Genomic DNA, 12,704 nt, shown 5'->3' with positions numbered 1-12,704 from the left:
AAGGACAGTGGAAGTAAATGAAAATTTGAGTGTTAGTAATTACAGAAGAACATCATGAGAAGAATCTGTTTGTGTAAAATAACATAATGATTACTATCTTTGTAGATAATTAAGAATCCCTGCATTTGGGACACAATTTATAAGCAAACCAAAGAGGAAAATTGATTTTTGACTTTTTTGGGATGTTTCTCTTGTCCATCCCTCAGAGGAAAAGATCATTTGTACTTCCAGGAAAATGCAAAAAGTCCCACAAAGACAAATATTTCTGAAGGTAATCAACTGCAGAATTCTGCTTCTTTGGCACCCACAAAGACTTCTGACTCTGAAAACAAAAGTACGGAGAAACGTGTACTGTCAGTAGAAAGCCAGAATACTAAAAATCTCATTTCAGGTAGGTTACGAATTTGAATTCTTATTTAGTCACAACCCAGAATATTTTGTGTGCTTTATTTACCCCAATATCTGCACTCTTTTACATTTCTTTGTGACCTGTTCTTGTGTTTGAAAATATGGGATTTCTAGGCTACTGACTTATTTTTCACTTTAGGCATTGCATAACCCATCTAAATGATACTCTTTCATTTTCCAACAATTGATTCTTTTGAAATCTAGCAACAATTCTTAAAGATTTTGTTTGTAACTTGATCTGAAATAGTTTTTTTCAGAACAAATTTGTTGTTACGCTTATATTTTGCATGAATTTAATCCCAACAAATGATGTATTTGGGAAATCAAATAGGAGTAAACACTAAACGGTAGGGCATGTTAGAATGCTGATGAATAGAGAGACCTAAAGGTTCAAGTCTGTGGCTCCCTGTAAGTGACAATATTGGACACTGTGTCAGTGAATATGGCATGTGAAATGCTTGCTTTCACAAGCCAGTGATATTATGTTGCAATTTACAAAAAAAAAGGTTACACTGCTCTTTCTTCTTTTCATATTTTGGTTTGTGGTTTCCCTTAAAAAATTATTTCATTTGGCATAATGTGAAAATGTGAAAGACTAATGTGTACATGCCTGTTAAAGAAATTACTCAAATATACCACTGCGACATTTTGGACTTTGAAGTAACGAGAGCTTTATTCACGATACAGTGGGTTTCGAACTCCAAATAATACAGAGAGCATGGCTCCTTTTATACATTTATCAAACGATTGTAAAAGCAAAGTCTGTTGATTCCCTTGTGAATTAGAGAAGATAAGCTAGGTCACATGCAGTTCTCTTGTGATAAGTTACACCCTTAACCAGTGGTACCACGGTAGCAAAGCATGTGCTACCGGGCCGTGAGGAAACAATATGATTTGTCGATATGAAACGATGTGAGTCAGCTGCACCTTTCCCCATTCCCTGTCATGCCCACTGTTGAACTTGAACGCATGCAAGGTCATAATGCATGTGCGGTCATTACCCATGCGAGGTCATCAGTCACCTAAACACAGTGATACCCCAGTGCCAGGGATCACTGGTTAGTCTCGGGTAACCGGCCGCCTCACGCGGCCGGCGAGAAGTGCCGTTGCTACTGGCCTGGAACGCAGACAGATGGGCGCTGTCTCTAAACCTGTTTACCACTCTGAATGTTCATGGGGAACCCGGTGTTAAAATATTCGCAGACGACCTAATTCGGGCTCAGGGTTTCGTAAGTAGCAGAGCAGCTACCTCGCTGTGATCTACTGAAAGTCATCCTTTGAGCCAAACTTTTGTCAGCCGATAAATCCACCTACCTACACGCTCCCTGTCGCACTTTTCACTTGGTTGTTTTCTTTCTCTGGACTGTGACCGTCGCAGTCCCGGCACAGAGACCTCCGGCTCTTACCTTGTCCTCTCACTGGTGTGTTGCAATGATTTTATGTGTTCATATGAAGAAAATATGCGCTTAATATTAAATTCATTAGATAAACCCTTTTAGAAACAAAAAGACAGGGACTTTAATAACTTATAAATGGCTAATGGAAATTAGCCATTTATAAGTGACTTGTAGTTGACTTATCACCTATATTCCAGTTGTGATTAACACCCACACTGCTCGCTCCCCCCCGGCCGGTCCACAAGAATATTGTTATTAAACCGGTCCACGATGCAAAAAAGGTTGGTGACCCCTGCCTTTAGCAACAGCCAAACCTAAAAAAAAATCAGTCCTGTTTGTCCCATTTGCCCATTTTGTATTATGTGTGTTTGATTGTGCTGAAGAATGTGCAGAGGGAATTCTGTTGGATGTTACTTGAATGGAGAACTTTAGATATAGGGAGAAATGGGATGGGCTAGGCTTATTTTCCCAAGCAAATAGGGCTGAAGGTTGACCTGCCAGCTGAATATAAGATTAGGAAAGGCATAAGTAGGTAAACAGGCAAAATCTTTTTCCAGTGGTAGTAGTATCAATACCAAAGGGCATAGATTTAAGGTGAGAGGAAGAAATTTTAAAGGGATGTGTTTTTTTGCGTACTGTGTGTGATTGATATCTGGAACACTGCCAGGAGAGGAAATCTGATTAATTATAATGTTTAAGAGACAGTTAGAAAGCAATATTTAGTTTATTATTTACATATTATCTATACTGCTTTCAGAGCAGATGACAGTAAATCTCATGTGTTACAAAGGGCTAACTGAGCCTATTTTTCTTAAAGTTCAAGTTTATTTGTCATTCAACCACTTATGAATATGCATTGATACAGCCAAATGAAATTGTGATCCCCGGGGCTAAAGTGCAAAACACAGTACCAACAATCATACATAGCATAAGGCACACATACAGAACATATAATTATAATAGCAGTAAACATAACAGTCACAAAACAAAGATAATAATATAGCCCAAGTCCTTGGGTGTCATGTCCTGTAGATTGATGGTACATTGGCTGGTGTCTGCACGAACAAGTTAGCAGCAGTTCGATCATCATGTGCGTGTACAGCTGAAGCTTTAAGTTTGTGCAATCTTCTAAACTTATTTGGATATAGTCTTAAATGCATAGTTTATAATATGTAAATTTGTTCTAAAAGAATATTACAAATTTGGTTGTGGTGAAACAATGGATAAACCTTTTGGAAGGTTATAGTCTGGGATTATTCTCATCTGTGATTTGGAATTCAGTAACAGAACCATTTTAACATAACAAACAGAAATATGTTGAAGGAAAATTTGACTGGCAACCAACTGGTTCCAGAAATCAAAGTACTACCACAAATGTTCAAATCAAACCATGTCACTCCGGGAAACATTTCTTGCACATGGTTCTTTCAGAATGCCTCCTAATATATTTGCTACCTTCTTAATATTTTGAGTACTGTGCATAGCTATCATTAAAGTGTTAAAAAAGATGATGGTGAAACTACTGAGGAAAGCTATCAAGGAAAGCTGCTGTGTTTTCAGTCTAGGTTCTTTTACTTGTATAACATTGTCAAAACTAGTCTTTTCACTTAGCACCTTTGAACATTTTTCTAAATTAAAGCTTCATTGTAAATTCATATTATTATAGTAGTTAGAATTCTTGTAATTATTCACACATTCAATCAATATATTTCTTTTTTGGCAGTTCTTCTAGACCGAGGTAGCAAACTACGAAATGCGATGGTAGTTTCTGCAATGAAGACTGCTCCGAATGGTGAATCTGCATTAGTGGACATTTCTTCCTCAACTCATTATCAATCTATTGATGTGCCAAAATGGAAGTAAGCTTGATCAAACTCTTAGTGGTCACCAAGACATTTTTGTGCCATAACAAATGTAATTGAATTTTAAACTAATGTGATGTGCATTGAAAAAACAACTTTCTTTTAAATTAAGTTTTTCTGCTCATATCTGTGATAAAACTATCAACTATTGAAAGAAATCTTTTGAGGCAAAGCCCCAGTGGTTATTGTATTATTCTCTTTTAAAGCAGAATTAGGTTGATATGAAGCATAACCTGGATTTTTCCTCATAGGTGATGCCACTCTTTTCTCTGCATGTGTTATCTCAGCCCAACCTTAGTCTTTCCAAGGATGGGGAAAAAAACCTATGATAATTCACCCAGATATTGCAGTTCATGTTTGATGAGGGGTATATCCATGTTAGGATATGCTGTCAACATGTTTTGAAATATTTACATTTAAACAGGAGTACTGAATGAGGTGAATGAATGGAAGTGTTGACTGAATGATTTTGTTTTCCTTCATAGCTTTCAATCAGAATCAGGTTTAATATCACAGGCATATGTCATCAGATTTTGTTGTTTTGAGGCAGCAGTACATCGCAATACATAAGAATCAAAAATATATACAATTTAATTAAGTGGTGCAAAAACAGAGCGACAAAGTGAGGTAGTGTTCATGGATTCATTGTACATTCAGAAATCAAGTGGCGGAGGGGAAGAAGCTTTTCTGGAATCATTGAGTATGCGTCTTTGGACTCCTGTGCCTCCTCCTCGATGGTAGCAATGGAAGTTGGCATGTCCAGGATGATGGGTCCTTTATGATGGATGACACCTTCTTGAGGTATCACCTTTTGAAGGTGTTCTCGATGCTGTGGAGGCTCATGCCCTTGGTGGAGCTGGCTGAGTTTACAACTTTCTGCAGCTTCTTCTGATCCCGTGCAATGACCCCTCCATAGTAGATGGTGAAGCAACCAGTTTTCCACCGTACATCTGTATAAATTTGCAACATGATTAAATCTGCAGATGCTGGATATAAATAAAAACACAAAATGCTGGCAGAACTCAGCAGGCCAGACAGCATCTATGGTTTCGGCCCAAAATGTCGTCACTACCTCCTCCCATAAATGCTGTCTGGCCTGCTGAGTTCTGCCAGCATTTTGTGTATAAATTTGCACGTGTCTTTGGTTACATGCCAAGTCTTCTCAAACTCTGAATGAAATATATCCACTGTCATGCCTTCTTTGTAAGTGCATCAAAATGTCGGGCCCAGAACAGTATGTTCTGTAAGTATCTTCAGTATGTTGATACCCAGGAACTTCAAACTGCTTACCCTGACCATAGCTGATCCCTTGATGAGGGATGATGATGTGTGTTCTCTTGACTTCCCCTTTCAGAAGTTGACAGTCAATTCCTTGGTCTTACTGATGTTGAGTGCTGCAGGGTTGCTGTTGTGATACCACTCAGCAAGCTGATCTGTCTTGTTCCCATATGCCTGTCATCATCTGAAATTCTGCAAACAGTAGTTGTCATTGGTAAATTTATAAATGGCATTTGAGTTGTGCCCAGCAACACAATTGTGGATGTAGAGAGAGTAGAGCAGTGGGCTAAGCGTGTGTCCCTGAGTTGCGCCAGTATTGGTTGTCAGCGAGGATAAATGTTAATTCTAATCTGCACATTCCAATCAGAACTAATACCAGCACTAATAAAGTAGATATTTCTAACAACTTTAAGAAATTTGATCCACTGTGAGCTTTAACACCAATGTGCTTGGAAGAATGAAAATGTTTAACTGCTATCTATTCTAGAATCAAATATCTTAAAAAAAAATAGGAGCAGGACTAGGCTGTTTGGCCTCTTGAGTCTGCTATGCCATTTAGAATGATCGTAGCTATTCGTCAAATTTTAGTAGTCTTTTGGTCTTCCTTGATCTCTTTAAATATTAGTAGTAAATCTATTAACTGTCTTTGTGGTACAGAATACCACAGACTTACCTTACTCTGCTTGAAGAAATTTCTCCTCATCAGTACCTGTATCATTGAACTGCAATCCCTGATTCTGCACCTCCACCTTTAATTTGTCTGATCCCCATTATGTTTTATAAGCTTCAATGTAATATCCCTCATTCTTCTGAACTCCAGCAATTATAAGCTCAATCATCTTCTTGCATCAGTCCTGCCATCCTTGGAATCCGTCTGGTAATCCATAGCAAGAATGTTCATCTGATAAGGAGACCATAACTGCACTAAATACTTGAGGGATAGTCTTGGCAAGGTCCTGTACAATTGTAGTAAGATGTTGCTGTTTCTTCACTGCGCTCTTCTTGCTAGGAAGGCCAGTAGACTATTTGCCTTTGTAACTGTCCGTTATACCTGCATGCTTATTTTCATCAACTGGTGCACAATGATAATTAGTCTTGCTACCTCTTCCCCTTTCTACTCACCATTCAGTCTGTTTTTCTATGTTTGCCATCAGCATGGATTTAAAAATACAACAAATATTAAAACCTAAAAGTTGAGCTTCAGCGTGTGTACTAGATCATCTTCAGAGCCAGAGAGCATGTTGTAGGGATAATTTGATTAAAATCTGCAAGGCTTTACTAACTGGGGGAATTTATTTTAATATATGGTACTGTGCTATAATACTCTACGAGGGGTGATTGATAAGTTCGTGGCCTAAGATAGAAGGAAATGAGCTATTAACTTCAAACTTTTTGCATAATCACTCTAAGAGTTGACCTGCATGTGCATGTAATGAGAGCTGTATAACTCATCTCCTTCTATCTTAGGCCACTAGCTTATCAATCACCCATCTGTGGACATTTTCTAGAGGTCCAAGATTTGTATGCTCCACGACTGCTGGACTAAGTGTGTAAATGTAGGAGGGGACTAGGTTGAAAAATAAATGCGCTAGGTTTTCTAAAATTGATTCCTTCTACCTTAGGCCACAAACTTTTCAATCACCCCTCGTATAGCTTTACAAAATTCAGTCTATTTTAATAATGTATGTACAATAATGCTATTTTCAAGAAACTAATGATTAAGTGTACAACTTACACAACAACTTCTAGATTTTTTTTACCATCTTCCGATTTCCTGAACCTTTTTTGTTGTTTTTTTGGGTGTGAATAACAGTGAGAGTCAGTAGCCTCACTATTGATTTATCAGTAAATTGTGCCCTAATTTTAACTGTAACTATGATTTTAATGCCCGTGCTTGATACTATAAAGGGAAAATCCTGGAAATACACAGGTTTATCAGTTTTTCTTGACCAAAATATGTTAACTGTTTCAATAAAGTTCTGTACCTGGAACATTTTTTAAAGCTCTTAATAACCTGTCTTTAAATGCCTATTAAAATTGATATACTGTAGATCAGTACGAATGAAGAAGTGAGGACAAGAACTGATGTGCAATTTAACTTGAACTGAAATGTCAGTTTGAATTGAAATGATTTCTCCGAGTGCCCATTTTCCTCAAAAATAATTGCTTTGTATTTTCAGTTATCCAGTTATAGTGTCAGACTTCTGTAGGTAGTTGTGCTTTTAAACAAATAAGGAAGAAAAATGATGCTGTATTGTTCAACATTTATTCCAGTATACTATTGCTCATTTCCTTTCATAAGGACTGTATAGGAATTGATCTTTAGGAATTTGAATTAGTTTGATTGTAATTTCAATAGAAAGCCAGTCTTCATTTTAATCGTGTTATTAAATAAAATGTGATGAATTTTGAGCAAATAGTATTTTAATGTTAGCTTTTAAAATGATGAATAAGTCCCTTTCTGGACATACTCATAACAGACGATCTCACCTGTCCCTCAACACCATCTCTTTGGTCAAGAAACCACAGCAGTGTCTCCACTTTCTGAGGAAATAAAGGTGAGCAAGTGTCCTGACCAGCTGCATCACCGTCTCGTACAGCAATTGCAAGGCATCTGTCTACAAGTCCCTACAAAAGGTTGTGAGGAGTGCTGAGAGGTCCATCGGGGTCTCTCTTTCATCCATCAGAGATATTTATCAGGAGCACTGCTTACACAGAATCCTTAGCATTGTCAGTGATTCCTCCCATCTGTCCAACAATCTCCTTGCCCCCCTCCCCCACCATCAGGTGAGAGATATTGTAATATTAGGACAAGAGCTGTCAGGATGGGAAACAGCTTTTTACCCCAGGCCGTAAGACTACTGAACTCCCAGCCACCACCCAGGTCTCATTGTATATGAATTGCTTGTAGTGTTAAACTGTTTACTTTTTAACTTGTGTCCTAAATGTCCCTTATTATTTGTTAATTGTGTTAATATTACTTTATGTCTTGTGTGTACAGGTGTCAGAACAGTTAGTGGAGAGGTTGTGAAGGCAGATGTTGGTAAGACCTCAAACTAAGTTAGGAATCAAAAGGTTAAGCATGGTGTGATGAGTGTCCTGAGTTGCATATATTTCAATGCAAGAAGTATCGTAGGAAAGGCAGATGATAGTGCTGAAGATGAGGTAGCTGGTTTACAAACAGAGGCATCGTGTAGTGAGGAGAGGCTGTTGATAGGGCAAAATTGCAGTCAACAGGAGGAGTTGCAAATTAAAAAGTGGACAAAATTGAAGAGGGTGAATACAGGAATGAAGGTATTATATTTGAATACATGCAGTATGCTGACTATGGTAGATGAACTAGTAGCACAGTTGCAGATTGACGTATGATGTTGTAAGGATCTCTGAATCATGGCTGAAAGAAGATTATAGCTGGGAGCTTAATGTCCAAGGATACACATTGTAATGAAAAGACAGGCAGGAAGGCAGAGTGGGCAGCGTTGCTCTGTTGGTAAAAATGAAATCAAATCATTAGAAAGGTGACATAGGGTTGGAAGTTGTTAAATCATTGTGGGTAGAGCTAAGGAACTGCAAGGGTCCCAAGGGTAAAAAGACTCTGATACGAGCTGTATACAGAGCACCTAACAGTAGTAAGGATGTGGTCTATAAATTACAATGTTATAATAGTCATGGGGGATTTCAATATGCAGGTAGATTGGGAAAATCAGCTTGATACTGAATTCTGGTTTGTGGGGGGGGGGGGGGGGAATGTTTCCAGAATGCCTATGAGATGGCTTTTTAGAGCAGCTCATGGTTGAGCCCACAAGAGGACAGCTATTCCAGATTGGGTGTTGTGCAAAGAATGAGAATTGATTAAAGAGGTGAAGGTAAATGAACCCTAAGGAGAAAGTGATCATAATATGATTAAATTCACCCTGAAATTTGAGAAACAGAACGTAAAAGCCAAAGGGAGGGCAAATAATAGAGCAAAAATTAGTAGAAATTAGAGGATTGAGAAGCTTTTAAAAACCACCAGGGTAAAGGGTAAAACCACCAAAAGGATAAAGACCCAACAGAGTGTTCCTCGTACAGGCCGATTTCTTTGCTTAATGTTGATGTTAAAATCTTGGCCAAAGTTTTGGCTTATAAATTAGAAACTGTTATTCCCTCTATTATTTCTGATGATCAAACTGGTTTTATTAAAAACCGTCTTCCTTTTTTTAATATTTGGCGTTTATTTAACATTTTATATTCACCTTCAACTGGGATTCCTGAATGTGTTACTTCCCTTGATGCGGAGAAAGCATTTGATCGTATAGAGTGGAACTACCTTTTTGCAGTTTTAGAAAAATTTGACTTCGGTCAAAGTTTTATCTCTTGGATCAAATTGCTGTATCTGTGTCCTACTGCCTCTGTTTTGACTAATTTTCAGAAATCCCAGTTATTTAACCTCAAATGTGGCACCCGTCAAGGATGCCCTTTAAGTCCCTTTCTCTTTGATTTGGCTATAGAACCTTTGGCGATAGCATTCCGAAGCTGTCCTGAATTGACCGGGATTTGGAGGGGGGGTGTTGAGCATAAAGTTTCTCTTTATGCTGATGACTTATTACTTTTTCTTTCAAATCCGTCTACATCTTTACCTCCAATGTTCTTACTTCTTGATCAGTTTAGCCAGTTTTCTGGCTATAAACTTAATTTACATAAGAGTGAACTTTTCCCAATTAATAAAGAAGCACAAGAATTAGCATTTCGTGACCTCCCTTTTAAAGTAGTTCATAATCAATTTACTTATCTTGGGATTACAGTTACAAGGAAGTTTAAAGATCTTTTTTGTGAAAATTTTGCCAATCTTTTATATACTACAAAACAGAGTCTGTCACAATGGTCACCTTTATCTATGTCTTTGGTAGGTCGTATTAATGTTGTTAAAATGTATGTTCTCCCTAAATTTTTTTATTTATTTCAATCAATATCAATTTTTATTCCTAAAACTTTTTTTGATTCCTTAGACCCTATTATTTTGTCATATCTGTGGAACAATAAGCGTTCCAGAATTAATAAAGTTTATCTCCAAAAATCTAAAAAAGAGGGTGGCATGGCCTTACCTAACTTTCGTTTATATTATTGGGCAGCCAATATACATTGTGCTACCTTTTGGTCTTTTTTCCATAGCCAACCCGAGTGCCCTAATTGGGTGGCAATGGAGTTGAGTTCCACTAAAGATTTATCTATTTCTGCACTTCTTGGCTCTGTACTCCCTAGTAGTTTGTCTAGATTAATTGTTAATCCTCTTGTTAGACACACTTTGCGAATTTGGGCTCAGTTTAGGAAATTTTATGGTTTCTATGGTTTTTCCTCTTCTAGTCCTATCTTACATAATCACCTTTTTTTACCTACTATGTATGATTCAACATTCCATGATTGGTATAGGAAGGGCATTAGACATTTTGAAGATCTTTTTATTGATAATCGCTTCGCATCTTTTCAACAGCTCTCTGCTAAGTTCAATCTGCCTAATGCCCATTTTTTTAGATATCTCCAAATTAGACACTTTATTAATCCTTTAATTCCTAACTTCCCTGAAATGCCTGAGAAAAATGTTATGGATTTCTTTCTTTCTATTAATCCACTGGGTAAAGGTTTAATATAATTTATTCATGATAAATTAGCATTCTTACGGCGTGCCCCTGTGGATAAAATTAGAATGGCTTGGGAGCATGATATCTCTTTATCTGATGAGACTTGGGACTCGATTCTCAAATCGGTCAATTCAACCTCTCTTTGTGCTCGCCATTGCCTTTTACAGTTTAAGATTGTTCATAGAGCCCATATGTCTAAATCTAAATTATCTCAATTTTACCCTAATATTAGTCCTATTTGTGATAAATGCAAAAGGGGCGAGGCCTCTCTTATTCATATGTACTGGTCCTGTCCTAGCTTAGAGAAATTTTGGAAAGATGTCTTCATAACTTTATCCTATATTCTGAATCACCACTTAGAACCTAACCATTTAATTGCTTTGTTTGGTTTTTTGGGTGAGACAGATATACGTCTGAGTTCGACTAAGTGTCGAATATTATCTTTTGCTTCTCTCCTGGCTAGACGTTTAATCCTCCTTAGATGGAGAGATGTTGCCCCGCCCACGCATGCTCAATGGCTTAATGATATTATGTCCTGCTTAGACCTTGAAAAAATTCATTATTCAGTTCTTAATTCAGATATAAAGTTCCATAAGGTCTGGGGACCTTTTATTGAGTACTTTCATAACCTTCTTCTTAATTAAGGTTTTTTTCTTCGGTCCCTTGCTTTCAGCTCTTTTTTTGGTAGTAGGCATTATTATCTTCTGTTTTCAAGTGTATTTACAGTTTTGGGGGTTTGAATGTCCTGATTTATATTCTCTATATTGTGTTGTGGTTGTTCTGGAGTTTTTTTTTGTTGTGGGGCTTGGTGAGGATACTAACTTTACATGACTTCAATTTGGGTGTTTTCTCAATTATCTTTTTTGTATTATACTATTATTGCATGTTTATTTTTGCACTGTATTAATTTTCTTCATTTTGGTTTGGTTTTTTTTCATCTGTAGTGATGTAGAAAATGCATTAAAAAACCCACCAGAAGGCAACTAAAAAGTCATTAAGAAAGTAAATACGGAATATAAAAGTAAGCTAACCAATAATATTAAAGAGGATACCGAAAGTTTCTTCAGATACACAAAGTGTAAAGAGAGGCAAGAGTGATTATCAGACCGCTGGAAAACGATAATGGAGATGTAGTAATGAGAGACAAGAAAATGGTGGATGAACTGAATAAGTATTTTGCATCAGTCTTCACTGTGGAAGACACTAGCAGTATGGTGGAAGTTACAGGTGTCAGGGGTCATGAACTGTGTGAAGTTACCATTACTAGAGAGAAGGTTCTTGGAAACTGAAAGCTCTGAAAGTAAATAAGTCACCTGCACCAGATGGTGTACACCCCAGGGTTCTGAAAAAGATGGTAGCAGCATTAGTAATAATCTTTCAAGAATCACTGGATTCTGTTATGCTTCCAGAGAACTGGAAAATTACAAATGTCACTCCACTTTTCAGGAAGGGAGAGAGGCAGAAGAAAGGAAACTATAAGCCAGTTAGTCTGACCTCAATGGTTGGGAAGATGTTGGAGTCAATTATTAAGGATGAGGTCTCAGGTACTTGGAGGCACATCATAAAATAGGCCGTAGTCAGCATGATTTCCTCAAGGGAAAATCTTGCATGACAGATCTATTGGAATTCTTTGAAGAACAGGATAGACAAAGATGAATTGGTTGATGCTATGTACAGGTAATCCCCAAGTAACGAACGTCCAACTTATGGACAACTCGTACTTACGAACTGAGGAAGGAGAACGCCGTCTGCCATTTTAAGTCAGAATGCGACGCCATCTGCCATTTTAAGTCAGATCACGATGCCGTCCGCCATTTTAAGTCGTTGCCGTTGACACTGTGTTGAGTGTTTAACTTTGTATTTGGCTTAAATTTTTCTTAGTAAGATTCACCCTGACCCCACCCCCCTTACCCCCCTGTTCCGGTCGGCTGGTGGCGCAGTGAGATCAGTGTCGGGCTCGAGTTCGATCCAGTGACAGACCAGTCCCGTGCCGGGTTGATGTCGATGCAGTGACTTCCGTACCATCTGTGCTGAGTTGATGTCGAGCTTGAAACTCGACCTTGTAAAAAAAAACACTGCCACCTCCAGTTTAAATTCCCACGCAGAATATTGTGGAGGATCAAATACCCAAACCCAGCACA

General features: G+C 37.8%; 1 protein-coding gene across 1 annotated transcript in view; it reads left to right on the top strand.

Annotated features, from left to right (window-relative positions):
- Nucleotides 1-12,704, top strand: part of c2cd3 (C2 domain containing 3 centriole elongation regulator) — a 160,901-nt gene that overhangs the window by 17,321 nt on the left and 130,876 nt on the right. The window contains exons 5-6 of the mRNA XM_073044032.1: nt 207-391; nt 3,529-3,664. Coding sequence (XP_072900133.1) covers nt 207-391; nt 3,529-3,664 — 321 coding nt within the window. The remainder of the gene's footprint in view (nt 1-206; nt 392-3,528; nt 3,665-12,704) is intronic.

The sequence above is a fragment of the Hemitrygon akajei genome, chromosome 4 (assembly GCF_048418815.1).
Source record: "Hemitrygon akajei chromosome 4, sHemAka1.3, whole genome shotgun sequence".
NCBI classification, from domain to species: domain Eukaryota; kingdom Metazoa; phylum Chordata; class Chondrichthyes; order Myliobatiformes; family Dasyatidae; genus Hemitrygon; species Hemitrygon akajei.
Note: the sequence above shows the minus strand (reverse complement) of the source record. Positions and strands in the feature narration are given on the sequence as shown.